Consider the following 17865-nt stretch of genomic DNA (forward strand, 5'->3'; position numbering starts at 1 on the left):
AAAAAAAAAGAATATCTTTAGAAACAAAATCCAGATAAACAGATTTTTGTATAGCTTGTCATTTTAGCCATAAATGGAGAAATGTTTAAATGCAAGGGCCTTGTAAGATCTCAAAGGTTTTGAGACTTCTCCAAGTCTTCGTTTCTTTAATAAATATTGAGTCTCATTGTGTGCTAGGCCCTTGGGTTCCACTGATGAGCAGGAAGAAGCATGGTTCCCGCTCCTGCTGGGGCTTGCAGCTTAGTGGGGGAGAAACATTGATGAAAAGATATGTGACTGGAGATAAAACTGCACATGTGATGAGGGCTTGCAAAGAGGGCTTGTGAGGTTCTTAGGCCTGAAAGAGGAGAGAATCCCACCTTTTTTTGTTACAAGTCCATTGCTTTAGGAAGGATAGTCCTAGAGAGCTATTTGTGATGTAGGGCGGGTTGGTGCCGTGGAGGAGGGCAGTAGAGTGGGAACATTTATACCTCTCACTGACTGTTATAGTTTAGGGGGCTTCTTGGTATTACTGAGGTATAAAGAGAACTATCTCATCGCTCAGTTGGTTGTGCGTGTATTTTTATGGAAATAAAGTTTTTTTCCTTTTTCCTCTTTTAAAAGAAAATTTTGAGGCTAGGAGCTCTCACTGGCCTGTGAGCTGCTTGGGAAAGGGGCTTTGTCTGCCTCATCTTTCTGTGTCTAGTCCTTAGCCTGTGTGTGTGTGTGTGTGTGTGTGTGTGTGTGTGTGTGTACTTTTAAATCAAGAGGCCAAAAGCAGCTGAGTTGAAGAGAAGGAATTCCAATGTTAATTTGTTAATTTTTAGGAAAAGGAATACAAAAATCCTTTTTCAAAAATTCCGCTGTACGTTTGAATAACAGTGTTTTCATCTGTGTTCAGTAGTTTGGTGAGCATGCTGCCTGAACTGTGTGACCAGAAAACTTTGGTCTTAAGTGATTTGTGTCAGAAACTTTAAAAACAGGGTCCATCATTTGAAATGTTTATAGGTATCTGCTGAGAACAGTCATTTCCATTTCTCTTCTAAAGGAACCACAGTCCTCGTTGCTCTCCGCGGCCCCTCCTCCCTGTGTCTCACTTTATGTAGGAACTTGCAGATATCTTCCAACAGCTGTGGCCTACAAGGTTGCTCTGCAGTCTTTTTTCATTGATAATTCTTCGTCTTATCACCTTGGTCACAGGAGTCTTAAAAGATGGAGGAGCTCACTGCGGAGCCCCTGTGGGCTGATGGGATAAGAGGTAACTGGTCAGAGCCGTCCTGCTGGGCCTGGCAGATAGAAGCGGCTGCTGGGGCTCCCAGGGAGTTAGAGGCAGGCTGCACCGTGCGTGGGGTTGAGAGTTGGGAGGGGCGGCCGTGAGATGCCGATGGAGGGTCTCTGTGCGGCGGGCCCGGTGCAGGGGAGCTTGTCTTGCTCACGCTTTGCAGGCAGGCCCCTGGTCAGATGTGGCAGGTGCATGTCCAGCCCTCCACCCCAGAGTGTTCACTTAAACACGGATAAGGGCCTGTGTGGTTTGAGAAGAGGACAGGTCTCGGAACCTGATGCCCGCCAGGAGCTTTTGCTGCATTTGTAGTTACATTTTATGGAGATAGACCGTGACGTGACCAAAATGAACAGAGTGGTGAAACCAGTGGGTCCGGTAAGCAAGGAGAGGGCGAAGCATGTTTCCTGCAGCCCAAGTTGGGACAGAGGGTCTGACAAGGACAGCACTGGTGGGACGGTGAGGCTGAGCCTCCGCAATGGAGACTGCTCCAGAAAGCCCTACGGAAGTGCCCTGTTGCAGAGAAAACATGAACATTCTGTATCTGTGCTGCGAAATGTGCTAGTCAGAGGTGATTCAAGACGGAAATACACGCCAGATTTTGAAAGGACTTAGTATGGAAAAAAAATGGTGAACTTTCTTTACTTTTTGATGTTCATCGCATGTTGATTAATATTTTGGATATATTGGATCCAAATATACAAATAAAATACAGCATTAAAATTAATTTTACCAGTTTCTTTGAAATGTGGCAGCTGGAAGATTTTAAGTTCTGTGGACAGGAGCACCCGATGCTCTGGCCTTGCCCAGACCTTTGTTCTCCAGGTCACTCCACGAGCCCGCGAGGCTTCCTCACCGTCCTCTTCCTGCTGGCTGTCAGCCCCCTTCACCTCCTGCCCTGGCCAGCTTAGCTAGATGCCAGGCTAGCTCAGCCTCCAGCCTGCACCGGGCCTCTACTCCTTTGTTCCCTGTAGACACAGAAAGCTCCTTTCCTCCTCTGTCCCACCCGTCAGAGAGTGGAGCTGCTGGCAGGGACACAGGTCATTCCTGACGCCTTGCGGTGACAGCTGAAATATAGATAATAGCGGATACTTACTGTTTACTAGGTACTGGGCACTGGGCCAGAGGCTTTACGTGTGTGTGTGTGTGTGTGTGTGTGTGTGTGTGTGTGTGTAATTTCTCCTCACAACATTTCTGTGAGGGAGGGGTTCTTTTTACTGCTATTTGACAGATGAAGAAACTGAGGCACAGAGAGTTTGAGTGACCCACTCAAGGTGAAACAGCTAGATGGCAGAGGTAGGGCACTGACCCTGTCAGTCCCAACTTCAGAACTGACCTTCCCAACATGCTTCCCAAATCTGAAATTCTCAGGTCCTGTAGAATCTAGTTCTTAAAAATATCTGCAGTCCTTGTCACCGTCCGTATCCCCTCTGCCCCTCCCCGTTTCACCCCAGTTCCCCTCTCGCCTGGATCAGGGGAGCCTCAGGTCCTTTCTTTTCACTCTGCTGCCAGAGTGGATCATGTAAAAGGCAAATCTGACTGTCTCACTCCCCAGCCCGAGGCCCTTTTAGGCCTGCCTTGCTGCAGAGTCCCAGTTCTACTTTTGAACCCGGAGCCTAGTATGCCTCCACTTTATTTCTCAGTACTTCTCTGCACCAGAGTCTCTGTTCCAGCTTTATCCTGCAGCCTTCCTGCTCCCTGGCTGCCCTCACCCCCAGGCGAGGCCCCTGCTGTGTTCTTGGCTTGGAATGTGAGAAGACGGAGAAGACAAGCTTTGTCTCAGAATGTGGTTCTTCAGTGTATGAACTGGGTGACCTTGGGCAAGCTCCCTCACCTCTCTGTGCTTGAGTTTCCTCTCTGGAAACAAAAATGAGGGTGATAAAAGCATTGTTGGAGAGAGTGCATATCAAATGCTTCAGAGAGTGGTGGGTGGTTGGTGCCTTAGTACTTGAGTGACATGGGGGTAGCTGCACCTGCCCAGCACAGTGAGCAGACGAGTCATTAAAAGATCTGTCCCGTATCCAGTGGTGATAGACATGCTTGAGAGCCTCCTCCGCCCCCCAGACCTGTCCATCCAGGAGCTGTCTACCGGCCACAGCCCTTCTCCCAACAGCCTCTGTTTCAGGTTTTCCATCCCCTTTCTTTTGGAGGAGATTTCTCTTATTCTTTGAACGCTGTGATGCAGTAGAATGAGGGTAACGGAAAGATACTTGAAGATACCTGTCAAGAGACAGATGACAGTTGCTTGGGACCCGTCAAGCAAGGATAGGAACAAGCAAGATGTTTAACCATGGAGAAAAGGTGGAGAAGAGTTTCTAGAAGGATTATGGTATACTTGGCTTGTCAGGTTTGGGGAGGAATCAGAGATGATAGTTGTGGCGCAAATCTACATGATTCATGAATGTCCGAGATGGTGCTATGTAGTAAAACCTTAATTAACAGGAATCCAGCTAACCCAACGCTGAAAAAAAAAATTTAACTTTTGTATACATTCAACTTGTAGAAGAAAGAGGCAAATGGCAATAAGACAAGCTGTCAATCGTTCTTTGTTTTTGTTTTTTTAATTAAAAGGAAAGAGGGGAGATCCTGGAACGAATTTTGATTCAGCCCAATTCCTTTCTCTTTGTAATCATTATCATTACTGTGTAAGAACTAGTGTGTGTTCATGATATACAGGTTCTTATTTTGGAGTTGTAACTTTGAGTTTGAAAACTAGAGGCGGGAGGGAGAGATGGACCTTGATGGCACTCTGCATACAGTACACTTACTGAAGTATTTGCCAAAGGGAAGAAACAGACCAGAGAAGCTGGCTGGTGATGACAGATGAAACAGGCCTTTCGGGTTAACCCCCGGCTCGCCAGGCCACTGCTTTCTGGAGCAGCCCGTTTGCCACGACCGTGCCCTGCAGAACCCGAGCTACACTTGCCTCCTACACCCTTCGGGCTTCCAGTCCCTCTGAGCACTGTCATCAGGAACACGGCGATTTGAAACAAGACCCCGGGTCTTAAAGCAGAAGGAAATGGCCCTTGGCTAGGTTCACGTTATGCAGTTCGGTTGTGATAAAAGGGGTTTTCAGCTAGTCACATGGGCTTTCTGGCTCTGGTAAAGGAGTCATTGCCACACACGGACTTCCTGAGCCACCAGATCTTAAGATTCTCTTTAGGCTGTTGTCGAACTCTGATAACGCTTTCATGCCTCCTTTGCCAAAGTTCAGTTTATTTGTTCATTCATCCAACAAATATTTATTGAGCTTTTCCTATATACCTGTCCCTGTAGGCAGTGGGGATACAACAGTGAACAAAACAGACAGAAATCTTTTATGCTACTGGAGAGAGACAGTAGACAAGTGAAGCGTTGGGAAGTGCTGGGAGGAGAATGGAGGGCGAGGCTGCTGTGTTTGGGTCTGTATTAACAGATAGGACTGCAGAGCAGGCCTCCTTGAGGGGAGGCCATTAGAAGACCCCCAGGAGGGGAGAGAGTGTGTGCAATGTTCCCAACTTAAGTCAGGCTCACATTCCTCCTAGAGCTCTGTTTGCCAACTGAACAACCGGTTCACACTGCGTTCATTCTCTACTCTTTTTATTAAGGTTTCGTGAAAGTAAAGCCTTTCACTGAAGTGTGAGCATTAGGCAAGACACAGATAGAGAAGCTGTTTGCAGGGTGTTGGCAGCGCCCATTCCCCAGGGCTCAACCCACATTGATTCTCCAGTGATGGAGCTAGCTGGGCCCCAAGCGGGACCAAACTCAGAAGGTGCACAGTGGGACGTGCCCTGCCCCAGTCACTCGATGCCACTCTTCAGAAGGAACCTCTGTTACTTGTTTCTTGTTACTCTCCTGGAGATATTCTGTGCACTCATGAACTTGAAAATCAACAAGCAAAAAAGTGCCACAGATGTTAACATCTGTGTCCTGGGCTTTTTCACTAACAGTGTATCTTGGTGGATGGCTTCATGTCGCTTCGTATAGACTCACCTCGTTCTTTTTAACGACTGCATAATATTTATAAAATAAATGCTCCATAATTGATTTAACTTTTCTCCATTAATGAACGTTTAGGATATTTTGAATCTTTTGCTGGGATAAGCAATGTCATAATGAACACCCTTGAGTGTACATTTTTTGCATACACATATGGGAGTGTACCTGTAAGTTAGAATCTTAGAGGTAGAATTGGTGGATGAAAGGGAATGTGCATTTATGTTTTTTTTTTTTTTTTTTTTTTGTGGTACGCGGGCCTCTCACTGTTGTGGCCTCTCCCGCTGCAGAGCACAGGCTCCGGACGTGCAGGCTCAGCGGCCATGGCTCACAGGCCCAGCCACTCTGCGGCATGTGGGATCTTCCCGGACTGGGGAGCGAACCCGTGTCCCCTGCATCGGCAGGCGGACTCTCAACCACTGCGCCACCAGGGAAGCCCTGCATTTATGTTTTGACTGATAAGATCACATCGCTCTGCCATTGCAACTGTACCAGTTTGCACACCCACTAACAGTGTAAATGCTTCTTTTCCCACAGCTTTACCAATACCATGCTGTCAAACTCTTTGATCTTTGCCAGTCATTAGATGAAAGTGTAGTAGTGTAAATTTGCATTCCTCTTGTTAGGAATGTTGTTACCTGATACATGTTGTTCCTAATTGGATTTTCTCGATATTTTCTTTTCTGAAAAGATACTGTGCCCTGTGTCTTTTTTGTTTTTAAGGCGTGTGAACAGTTGTGTTCTTACATGTTTTATTATCATGCTCATACTCTGGTACTTTATTTCCCAGAGCAATAATATTAAGAAGGAACGTATCACATGTGTAATGGCTGCCCATAACTGCTTTCCAAAGGTTCGAGTGTTTTGAAATATTAGACATAATCAAGAGCTTTACCTGCATAGTTTGATCTTCAAGCTAAGATACAGTTAGATGCCAGGAAATAACAGTGTGTAGCACGAATGTAGGAAAAATATCACCTCGGGAGGGAGGCCGGAACGGATTTTTGTGGTTAGCTGTCAGTTACTCCTGGGGAAGAAGAGAGCAGCAGACCAGGGTAAAGCAAAAGCCGTCTTGTCTGGGTACTTGGGGACGATCAGTGCCCTTACAGTCATCCTGCCTGATCTGGCCCCAGAAACTACTCGGTTCTTCCCTTTAGTCAGGGGTCCAGGAGCTAAAGGGAGGAGACTCCCATCATCTGAGAGCATCACACGCTCTGAAAAGTTTATTCGGGAAAAAGCGTGATGAACTCAGCACCCTGCCCCTTGGCCGAGGCACCGATGAACCGGAGAGTTGCTTGTGTTTTGCAGCTGCAGTTGGGTTTCTGACGGTGTCCAGTGTCATCACCATGTCCGCCCCCTTCTTCCTGGGGAAGATAATCGACGTCATTTACACAAACCCCTCTGCGGACTACAGCTCCAGCCTGACCCGCCTCTCCCTGGCGCTCGGCGGCGTGTTCCTGTGCGGCGCCGCGGCCAACGCCGTCCGCGTCTACCTCATGCAGACGTCAGGTGCCACGACCCACCTCCTGGGCCACATGGGGTGGGGGTTGGGGGGGCGGATCTCGTGGGTTCCCTGTGCTCCGGCCCCCATGTTGTCCTCTCTTCCTCCACCGCGTGGGGGGCAGGGCCAACACTGGGCTGGGGATTGTTGTAGATCATGTGCTCTGTGCTCAACCTGCCTCTCCCGTGAATTGGAGCGCAGTCGCCTGTGTGCCTTCCGGGAGGTTTGAGTGAGGCGGCCGCAGAAGCCGGGACGTGCCCCGCGCTGTGCCGCCCCTGCAGGCGGAGCCGGCTGATAGTGGTCGGTGTTAACTGTGAGGCCTGCTTGTTAGTAGGCGGTGACACCACAGTGACGCTAGAGCCCGGACACCCGACTCCGAGTCGGTTGCTGGCCATTTAGCTGATGAAATACTCTGTAGATAAGTAACCAGTTCTTGCCATTCGAAGTTAAATCCAGGAAAGGATTGCGAAGGAGAAGCAAAATTAGCTTTTGAGAAGTTAAGGTCGTAAAACTTCTCTGTAAGTTATACTTTACGAAAGTCTCTTGGTCACATTCCGTTTACCGCTGTATCCTGTCCTCGGCATCCTCGGGCTGTGGGCACCGAGAGGAGATCGGTGCTGGTCGCCAGCACGTGCCGTTCAGTGCGCCCGGGCTCCCACCGCACCCGAGCGGGTGCAGACAGGCCTCCGGGGCTGCGGCTCAGAAGAGGCGCCAACCTCAGGCCGCGCGGCTGCATGTTAGCGACTGAGCCCAAGCCGATGCCACTGCTCTTTGCCTTGCAGGTCAGCGCATCGTGAATAGGTTGAGAGCTTCGCTCTTTTCCTCGGTTCTGAAGCAGGAGGTCGCTTTCTTTGACAAGACGCGCACCGGAGAGCTGATCAACCGCCTGTCCTCGGACGCGGCCCTGCTGGGGCGGTCGGTGACCGAGAACCTCTCGGACGGGCTCAGGGCCGGAGCCCAGGCTTCCATTGGCGTTGGCATGATGGTATGTCGGCCCGGCTGACGGGGCGCCCTGCGGCTGGGGCTCGGCCCGCGCCCTCTTCTCAGGCATGAGGTGCGCTCCGTTGAGCTGTTCTCATCGCTGTCGCAGAGGCCGCGGGGACCTGGAGCATCTGCTTCCTTGGTGGCACCTGCGCCTTCACTTCTCTGCCATGAATTCCTGTCTGGAGAACGGACCGTTGGCATTTAGAAAAACTTACCTTGTTGCCTGGGTTTTCCGAGAACGTGTGAAAGTGGTGGGAGGGCCTTCAGGTCCTGAGCGTGGGTCAGAGGAGGGGTGTCAGTTCCTTCCCCTAAGGCAGGAAGCTGCCACTGCCGTCTGGATGGGACGGAGGCCTCGTTTCCTCTCCTCCTCCTATCAGGAGCAGGTCCCCTCCTGCACGCAGGCAGCTCTGCCCTCCCTTAGGGAAGCCCGCTCCACCCAGGCCCGTGTCCCTTCCTTAGCTGGGGGCTTGAGCCCAGCTCCCTTCTTCACACCAGTGGTCTCTTCAGACCTGCGTGGCTGCCCGGTAGGAATGTAGTGCAGGCCACGTGTGCCAGTGTACATTTTCTAGTAGCCACGTTTTAAAAAGCAAAAAGAGGGAATTACCTGGCGGTCCAGGGGTTAAGACTCGGCACTTTCACTGCTGTGGGCCCGGGTTCAATCCCTGGTCAGGGAACTGGTACTAAAATCTCACAAGCTGCGTGGTGTGGCCAAAAAAAATTAAAAAAAAAAAAAAAGCGAAAAGAAAGGTGAGATGAGATTAATCTTAATAATTTTACTTAATATAAACATTATCAATTCAACATGTGTTTAATATAAAAATTGTTAGATATTTCAAATTATTTTTTCATATTAAGATTTCAAAATATAGTGTTTTCTTTTATAAATTTATTTATTTTGGGGTCTTAGTTGCTTAGTGCAGGTAGTTGTGGCGAGCGGGGGCTACTCTTTGTTGCGGTGCACGGGCTTCTCATGGCGGTGGCTTCTCTTGTTGCGGAGCATGGGCTCTAGACGCGCGGGCTTCAGTAGTTGTGGCTCGCGGGCTCAGCAGTTGTGGCTCGCAGGCTCTAGAGCGCAGGCTCAGTAGTTGTGGCACACGGGCTTAGCTGCTCCACGGCATGTGGGATCTTCCCCGGACCAGGGCTCAGACCCTTGTCCCCTGCATTGGCAGGCGGATTCTTAACCACTGCGCCACCAGGGAAGCCCCCAAAATATAGTGTGTATTTTATACTTACGGAACATCTAAATCTGGATGCTAAATTTTCATTGGGAATACCTGATCTGTATTTAGATTTCATAAAATTTGTGGTTGAAAAAGTATATTAACATACCCAAATTCCCAGACATTCTTAAAACTTTACCAATAACTAAATAGAAATGGAGTATCAGTTTTTAAATTTAAATTTTAATTAAAACTAAATAAAATGTAAGATTTAGTTCCCCAGCACACTGGCCACATTTCAGGTGCTCAGTAGCTGTGAGAGGCTGTCTGTCATCTTAGCACAGTTCTAGACCCCTAGAATGAGGACGGTGACTGATCTTTTCTCACAGGTGGGAAAGCTTGGGTTTCTGTCCTGTGTCCCACAGGGCATTCAGTCCAGAGCAGAGGGATATGTTGAGCCTGTAAGATCTGACATACAGAATGGAAGACAGCTTTGAAATCTTATGTATGCCCAGCCAAGAGAGAAGCAAAACTCTGGGAGAAGGGCCCTCCTGAACTAAAGCACCATTTCCAGATATTAATAGTCCAGGGCTCAGGAAGAGCTGGGAACCTCTTTTTGTAGCAGGTGAAGAGAGTCCCAGTGTAGGGCAGGTGGCTCATCAGAGGGAGGGAGCCTTAGTACCTTGAGCTGCATAGCAAAGTACCACATCTGGGGGCTCAAACAACAGAAGTTTATTTCCCATGGTTCTGGAGTCTGGGAATCCCAGATCAAGGTGCTGACAACGTAGGTTCATTCTGAGGCCTCTTCTCTTGGCTTGTGGGCAGCCATGCTCTCGCTGTGAGCTTCATTCACAAGGCCTTTCCTCCGTGCCTGTGGGGAGAGAGCTGACTCGCTGGTGTCTCCTCTCTTAAGGACCCGAATCCTATCAGATCAGGGCCCCCGCCCTTATAACCTCATTTTACCTTAACTCCTTCCTTAGAGGCTCCATCTCCAAGTCCAGCCCCATAGGGGCTAAAGGCATATGAATTTTGGGGGGACACAAACACTCAGCTCATAGCAGGGCCTCATAAGGGGGCATCCCCTGGGACCTGTGTGCTTTGTTTCTCATGGGCTCCCTGGACCCGACTATGGTAAGCCTGCTCCCAAGAACCTAGTGATGTCTGTACCATACTGCCAGTTTGGTAATTTACGTTCGGGGGTCTCCCTCCCACCATTAAGATGTGTGTCCTGATACTCCAGCGCTCCTTGTATGACAGCACCCTGCGATATCCTTCAGAAGGTTATTTCTAAGCGTGGAACCGGAGCACAGGGAGGGAGGGTTCTGAGCCCGTCCCCAGGGCCTGGGGGGCACCAAGGGATGCTCCTGCCCCCCGTGCAGAGGGCTTGCTTGGGCTGTGCTGAGACCTGCCTGGGTGCCTCGCTGCCCCTGCATGTGTCCTGTGGCCACTGCCATCCCAGCGTCTGCTTGTCTGCTCAGGGTGGGTCGTCCCATGGATCAAGGTGCTGAGCTCATTGCTGCCTCGGGGCCTCTGTGTACTTGCTCTTCCAAGACCACATGACCCTGTGGTCTGTCTCTCTCTCTCTCTCTCTCTCTCTCACTCTCTCTCTCTCTCCTGTTTGCTCTCCGACTCTCACCTTTGCTGTCCCCTTGGATGAAGCTCCACGTGGGTCAGTTATATCCCAGGTGCCTAGAATAGTGTTCACTGCATGACAGCATTAGGCAACCAATGAGTAAATAAGTGAATGATTGCATGCTTCGTCCTTTACTTTACATTTCAGTCTGCAGCTTTTCCTCAGCATTTTAGGAGAGCCTTGTACTGATGATACTGTTTTATAATTAATAATTTGTCGAAGAGATGCTAGTACCATTTAAAATACAATCACCTAATTGCAGGCTTGGCTACGGGAAAACCCCACTGTGTTACTTCCCCTTCGAGCAACTCCAGTTGTTAGGAGACTCCGCCTTTTGTTGAGTCTAGATCCATCCGACTGCGATTGCAGTCCTCTGAGCCGCGGAAACAGCTCTAACTTGGTTGTTACACCCCCTGCCAAGTCCTCTGTCAACTCTGTCATATGATGTGGGTATTTTTGGTCTTGCTGCCACCTGAGTCATTTCAGTGAGATACTGCTCAGGTTGTTCAGAGCCCTTGATCTGGACCTGAATGCAGAACTCCTGGTGTGATCTGGCCAGCGTGGAGCAGAAGGCGGCCTCCTTCCTCTGCTCACATCCTGCCGCCCTTCTCTGTCGGTGAACAGCGTGGCCTGATTTACGCAGCACTGGTCCTGCGTTGTGCCAGTAGTGGTGCAGCAGTGGAGGGTAAAAGAGCCCCTCCCTTGCTTCAGCAGCTCTCTGTCGGTCACTCCTGTGTGGCAGGCTGAATATTCATGGGGCTTTGTGAAGATTGAAAATGTTTGAAAAGTTCTACCAAAACTGGACGTACGATTTTGAGACAGCACCTTTGAGCCTGCCTGTTAATTTCAACACACACACACACTTAGAGCGGGCAGTGAGAATGTCTTGCTACTCTGTGTAACACAATACCTTTTGGCTTTTGTTTTTGACAGTTTTTTGTCTCCCCTAATCTGGCCACTTTTGTTTTGAGTGTGGTGCCTCCAATATCCGTCCTTGCTGTGCTTTATGGCCGATACCTACGGAAACTGACCAAAGTCACTCAGGACTCCCTGGCACAAGCCACTCAGGTAAAGGCCCCTCCCTGGTGTGGTCTCCACTTGAATGAACTCAGAGCCAGGGTATCGGTGGGCAGACCCTAAGGGATGTGCTGAAGCTTTTCAAAAAAGTACTTCCTTTTCCTTACATTAGCCCCCCGGATCTTAGCAACACAAAGTACTCTGCCTTCTAGACTAGATTAGTACCCACACCTCAGCGTTGGGCCCACTTGACTGTACATTGTGTGAACTTCTTACTGTCACTATTTCTTATAGGACGAAAAAGCTAATTATATTCTGAAAATAGTTTCTGGATGATACTCTGTCCTTCATTAATTGATAAAGGTAGCTTTGTAATGCTATCCAGTATTGTCTTTTTTAAAAATTAAAAATAACTTATATTTTCATGTCACAAAACCATGCATATTTTGAAACTAAAATTTTGAGAATATAAAGAGAAAAAATAACATGCATAATTCTAGCTCTCAGAATGAATGTTATTAACATTTTGGAGTCTATCCTTTTCATCTGTCTTTTGCACTACGTAAAATATATTTCTTTATCTATCTACCTACCTTCCCATTTATCTCTTTATCTACCTGTATATATGTGTCTATGTATAGATATATATTTGTTTCCAAAAACAGGATTGTTTATCATATACTCTGCTTTGTAATCTATTTTTGACTTAGTTGCATATCATGAGCAGCTTTCTATTGATAGTATCTTAAAAATGAGAACCACATTTTAATTTTGCCTCCCTCGAAATATATGTATTATTTCTCCCAGCTAGCTGAGGAACGTATTGGAAATATAAGAACTGTTCGAGCTTTTGGGAAAGAAATGACTGAGATAGAGAAATACACCAGCAAAGTGGACCATGTGATGCAGTTAGCAAGGAAAGAGGCACTTGCTCGGGCTGGTTTCTTTGGAGCAGTAAGTAGATCACTTTGGAAAGAGTGGAAAGGGTAGACGTTATGATTGGGAGGGGTTTTTATTCTGTGAATCTTGCCATACATAGAAAATGCTTCTCCCTCAAGAGTAAGAATTACCATCCTTAAAATATTTTTGTGAAGGAGGAGGAAAACAAGTAAATGTAATTAAAGGAAAGGTGGTGAGACCCAGACAGGGTGGGATTGGGCACTGGTTCTGAGTGTGGTTCAGACCAGGCATGTCAGCTTCACCTGGGAACTGGTTAGGCACGCAGATTCTCAGCTCCACTCAGGATGTCCTGAATTGGAAACTCCTGGGGTGGGGCTGGCAATCCGTGATTTAGCCCCAGGTCATTCTGATGCAGGCAGTTTGAGACCCACTGAGGATTAACCAAAATAATCTCGGTGTATTTCAAGAAGGAAGTATAAGAAAATTGATCACGTTGATCACAATGAACTCGGGTAGGACACCGAACTAGAAAATCACCATGATGGCAAATGCATAATATGTTCAAACATATTAGAACGTTAGAGGTGATTCAGTAACAGCCGTGACTTAACGGATAGGAAGGCCCAAGGAGGCAGCACTTACAGAGACCACACACCTAACGCAGGTCAGGGCAGGTGAGCAAGATGCAGGGCTCTAGCTTCTCAGTGCAGCCTGCCCAGCCCATCACGGTACAGTGTACTGATTTCCTCCAGTTAGGGAAGGCCTCCTTACTATCATTTTTCTCCTTTGCAAATTGATTAGACTGAGTAAAATAGGAATCTGACGGGTGACTTAGTGTTTAGGTTTCTGTGTTAATGAGATTATTTCCTTCAATATTGTGATATTTCAAAAGTATTTTTAAATTCAGATTAAAACTTATTTAGTATTTTGGAAAAATCTTGCTTGATGGTGAAATGCATAAAGGGAATTATAGGCCATGTAAATGCTTTTTGCATTTGGCGACTTTGGTTCCCACCTGACTTCTGTGTTTTCTTCCCTTAACAGACCGGGCTCTCTGGGAACCTGATCGTGCTTTCCGTCCTGTACAAAGGAGGACTGCTGATGGGCAGTGCCCACATGACAGTGGGTGAACTCTCTTCCTTCCTAATGTATGCTTTCTGGGTTGGATTAAGCATTGGAGGTATATAATTTAAATAGGCTTGGGGGTTTACAAATCAAAAATAGGGTTATAGTTTCTGAAATGAAAACTTAACTTTCCCATTACTCCACCTCTCATCAATTAACTAACTGCAAAAACCTCTCCTAGAATGTTACTTCAACTTGACTTTGAAAGAAAGAGCAAAGATACAAGTGGGATCCTCCCTGGGGTCTGGAATTTCCAGGGTTTTGCAGGCCCCCCGTAGCTGGTGGAGCTCCGGGTCTCACTGGAGCTCTTTCCAGCTGCATGTAGGGCAGCCTGTTCCCTTTCACCGTAGGATGGATGCTGGGGACGTAGGGTGGTGTGAACAGGCATGTACAGGAACCCCCGTCCTCTGGTGGTGATGCTTCCATGATGGGCAAGTCACTGGTGGGGAGTAAAGTTCCTTCTGTACAAAGTCAGCCATGTTCAAAACTAGTGAACAATCACAAATATAAGCGATAAAGTACATGAAGCACAGTTGCTTGCTTTTGTCAAGAGTCTCTCCGATGAGCTTTCATCGTCCACTTCTGAGTGAAGGGAAGCAAGATCCATGGAGTCTGCGAGGTTTTCTTTTCCGTAGCTTTCCTGAGGCCCTAGCCAACTGGGAGCAGATGATTTCCTGCTTTTTGTTTTCCTTCTTCTCTTTGAAAAGAGATGGAAAGGTTAGATAAACACTGAAGTCTGGTTCAAGGAGCTCAGGTATCCCATAGGGGTCACCTCAGCCCAACACTCTTGTTTTCAGGGTTTCAGGGTTTTCTACTGGTTAAAGGTATAGGCTTTTCCTTAGACATCTGCAGGCAAGTGAGGATGTTTTCTGGACCGAGATTTCCAGAGACCCCTTTAAAAATAGCATTTTAGTTCCTCTGGCTGGTCTTGAAGACAAACCTGATCAAGACACTTCCGGGTGCTGAGTGACTTGGGATGCGAGAGGGCCAGTTCAGGAGGACAGAGCAATGACAGTGTTTCTCTTTTTTCTCCGTCTCTTGGGTTGGGCCTGTCGGGCTGTAGGCTCGCACACCCGTGTGGGTGGGTTCCTTTCAGCCTTTTGTCCCACCTCAGAGCGGACTTGTCTGCCGCCACCTTCCCTCTCTGTGGCCTTCCTGTGCACGGTCCACGCTTGACCACTGTCAGCTTTCCTCCTGCCCCCCCCCAGTCTTGCGTTTTCTGCCACATTTGTCTTGATCTTTCTTAGTCCCTCTGCTGACACCTCCTTTTTTCCATAGTACTTGACCTGATAGACACTACCTCTGTTTTGGGGTGTTCTGCTGCCCTATCTTTTGTCCCAGGTTCATAGCTGTGTCTTGCACAGAAATTGGTTGGAAACACAGTTCCCGTCCCCTGGGAGTCAGTTACCTCCCCTGGTCACAGACGTGCTGCTGAGGCTTTGTCTGTGCTTGAGATTTCGGGGGGCTCGGCCTCCTGAGCCACAGGCCACCCCACGGCTCTGGTTGATGGTTCCTGCTATGTGGAGGTGGAGAGAGGAGTGAAGTGTGGGCGGGACTGTAGGGACCTGTTACAGGTTGAGTTGGGTTTTAAATGTTTTTGTGACGCTCACTGTTTAGCGTGATTCCGTAATGAATCTGCAATCAAGAAATCCTGTTTTATTTATTAAATAAATCAGAATTTTTATATGTTGGTTCCTGCTTAGAATAGATTTTACTGAAAAGAAAAAAAACCCACAGTAAATTCTACATTTATTTTCTGTTGCGAGAGGGTCAGAGGTGCTATTTGAAGGAAAACATGCTTGTTTCTTTTATACCAGAGAAGGCTCTTACATCTTCTTATCAAACCCAATATCTTTTTTCTTACATTTTTATTGAGGTGAAATTCACGTAACACAGACTTACTCATTTTTGAATGTACAGCTCAGTGGTATTTAGTACACTCACAGTGTTGTGCAACCCCTACCTCTGTTTAGTTCCAAAGTATTTTCCTCACCTCGAAGAAAAGCCCATACTCATCAAGCAGTCTATACCCCCCTCCCCAGCCCCTAGCAACCAGTTTGCTTCCTATCTGTATGTATTTACTTATTCCGGATATTTCACGTGAATGGAATTATATGGTTTGTGGCCTTGTGTGTTTGGCTTCTTTCCCTTCGCATGTTTTCAAAGTTCACCCACATTGTAGCATGTACTTCATTCCTTTTTGTGGTTGAATAATATTCGATTGTATGGATAGACCACATTTTGTTTATCCAGGGCCATTTTGTCTTTGTTTCTGTTTTCCAGAGTCTAAACTCTTTACTATGTTGTGAACTACTTCCAACTCTTTCCCTTGACTTTTCCTTCCTTCCTTCCTTCTTTCCAATTAATAGACTTCTTAAAAGAGCAGTTTTAGGGGCTTCCCTGGTGGCACAGTGGTTAAGAATCCGCCTGCCAATGCAGGGGACACTGGTTTGAGCCCTGGTCCGGGAAGATGCCACATGCCACAGAGCAGCTAAGCCCGTGTGCCACAACTCCTGAGCCTGTGCTCTAGAGCCTGTGAGCCACAACTACTGAGCCCACGTGCCACAGCTACTGAGCCTGAGCTCTAGAGCCCGTGCTCTGCAACAAGAGAAGCCACTGCAATGAGAAGCCTGCGCACCACAACCAAGAGTAGCCCCCGCTCGCTGCAACTAGAGAAAGCCTGCGTGCAGCAACGAAGACCCAACGCAGCCAAAAAAAGAGGAGGAGTTTTAGGTTCACAACAAAGTTGAGCCGAAAGTACAGAGAGTCCCATAGACCCCCTGCCCCCCATGCACAGACTCCCCTATTTATCAGCATCCCCCACCAGATGGTGCATTTGTTATAATCGATGAACATACACCGACACGTTATCACCGAAGTCCAGAGTCTACCTTAGGGGGTCTCTCGTAGTGTTGTACGTTCTGTGGGTCTGGACAAATGTACAAGGGCATGGATCCACCACTGTAGTATCATACAGAGCAGTGTCACTACCCTAAAAATCCTCTGTGCTCTGCCTATTCATCCTTCCTTCCTGCCAGCCCCTGGCAACCACTGATTTTTTTACTGTCTCCACAGTTTTGCCTTTTCCAGATGTCGTGTTGTTGAAATCATGCAGTGTGGAGCCTTTGCACCTTAGCTTCCTTCACTTAGTAGTAGGCATTGAAGGTCCCTCCATGTCTTCTCATGGCTCAATAGCTCTTTTCTTTTTAATGTTGTCTGGATGGACCACAGTTTATCCATTGAAAGGACATCTTTGTTGCTTCCAAGTTTTGGCAATTATGAATAAAGCTGCTGTAGACATTTGTGTGCAGGTTTTTGTGTGGATACAAGTTTTCTTCTCCTTTGGGTAAACACGAAGGAGCACGATTGCTAGATTGCATGCGGTAACAGTATGTTTAGTGTTGTGAGAAATCGCCAGACATTCTTCCAAAGTGGCTGCACCACTGTGCGCTCCCACCAGCCCAGAATGGGAGTTCCTGTTGCTCCACGTCCTCACCAGCATTTGGTGGTGTTAGGATTTCGGATATTTGCTGTTCTGATAGATTCGTTGTTGTCATAATTTGCTTTTTTCCCTGGTGACGTGATGCAGAGTATCCTTTTATATATTTATCTGCCATGGGTGTATCTTCTTTGGTGAGATGTCTGTTTGTCCATTTTTTAATTGGCTGCTTGTTATTGTTGAGTTTTAAGAATTCTTTGTATACAATAGGCTCCCCTTATCCTCGGTTTCACTTTCTGTAGTTTCAGTTACTTGTGGTCCACTGCAGTCTGAAAATATTAAATGGAAAATTCCAGAAATAAGTCATAAATGTTAAATTGCACACCATTCTGAGTAGCATGATGAAATCTCACGTTGTCCTGCCTCCTGCCTGGGACACGGGCCATCCCCTTGTCCAGCGCATCCCACCCGTTAGTCTTTTGGTAGCCGTCTCAGTGATCAGATGCACTGTGTAGTACTGCAGTGCTTGTATTGACGTGACTCTTGTTTCACTTAATAATGGCCCCAAATTGCAAGAGTGGTGATGCTGGCAATTCAGATATGCCAAAGAGAAGCCATGAAGTGCTTCCTTTAAGTGAAAGGGTGAAAGTTCTTGATTTCTTAAAGAAAGAGAAAAAATCATATGCTGAGGTTACTGAGATCTATGGTAAGAATGAGTCTTCTGGTCATGAAATTGTGAAGAAGGGAAAAGAAATTCATGCTGGTGTTGCTGTCCCACCTCAAACTGCAAAAGTTACACCACACTGCTTAGTTAAGTTGGAAAAGACATTTAATTTGTACAAGATACTTTGAGAGAGACCATGTTCACATGAC

General features: G+C 47.4%; 1 protein-coding gene across 1 annotated transcript in view; it reads left to right on the forward strand.

The window, feature by feature from the left end:
* Positions 1-17865, forward strand: part of ABCB10 (ATP binding cassette subfamily B member 10) — a 55578-nt gene that overhangs the window by 25969 nt on the left and 11744 nt on the right. The window contains exons 3-7 of the mRNA XM_065893940.1: positions 6542-6742; positions 7517-7719; positions 11445-11579; positions 12336-12482; positions 13473-13608. Of these exons, the coding sequence (XP_065750012.1) occupies positions 6542-6742; positions 7517-7719; positions 11445-11579; positions 12336-12482; positions 13473-13608 (822 nt within the window). The remainder of the gene's footprint in view (positions 1-6541; positions 6743-7516; positions 7720-11444; positions 11580-12335; positions 12483-13472; positions 13609-17865) is intronic.

The sequence above is a fragment of the Phocoena phocoena genome, chromosome 16 (genome assembly GCF_963924675.1).
Source record: "Phocoena phocoena chromosome 16, mPhoPho1.1, whole genome shotgun sequence".
Taxonomy (NCBI): domain Eukaryota; kingdom Metazoa; phylum Chordata; class Mammalia; order Artiodactyla; family Phocoenidae; genus Phocoena; species Phocoena phocoena.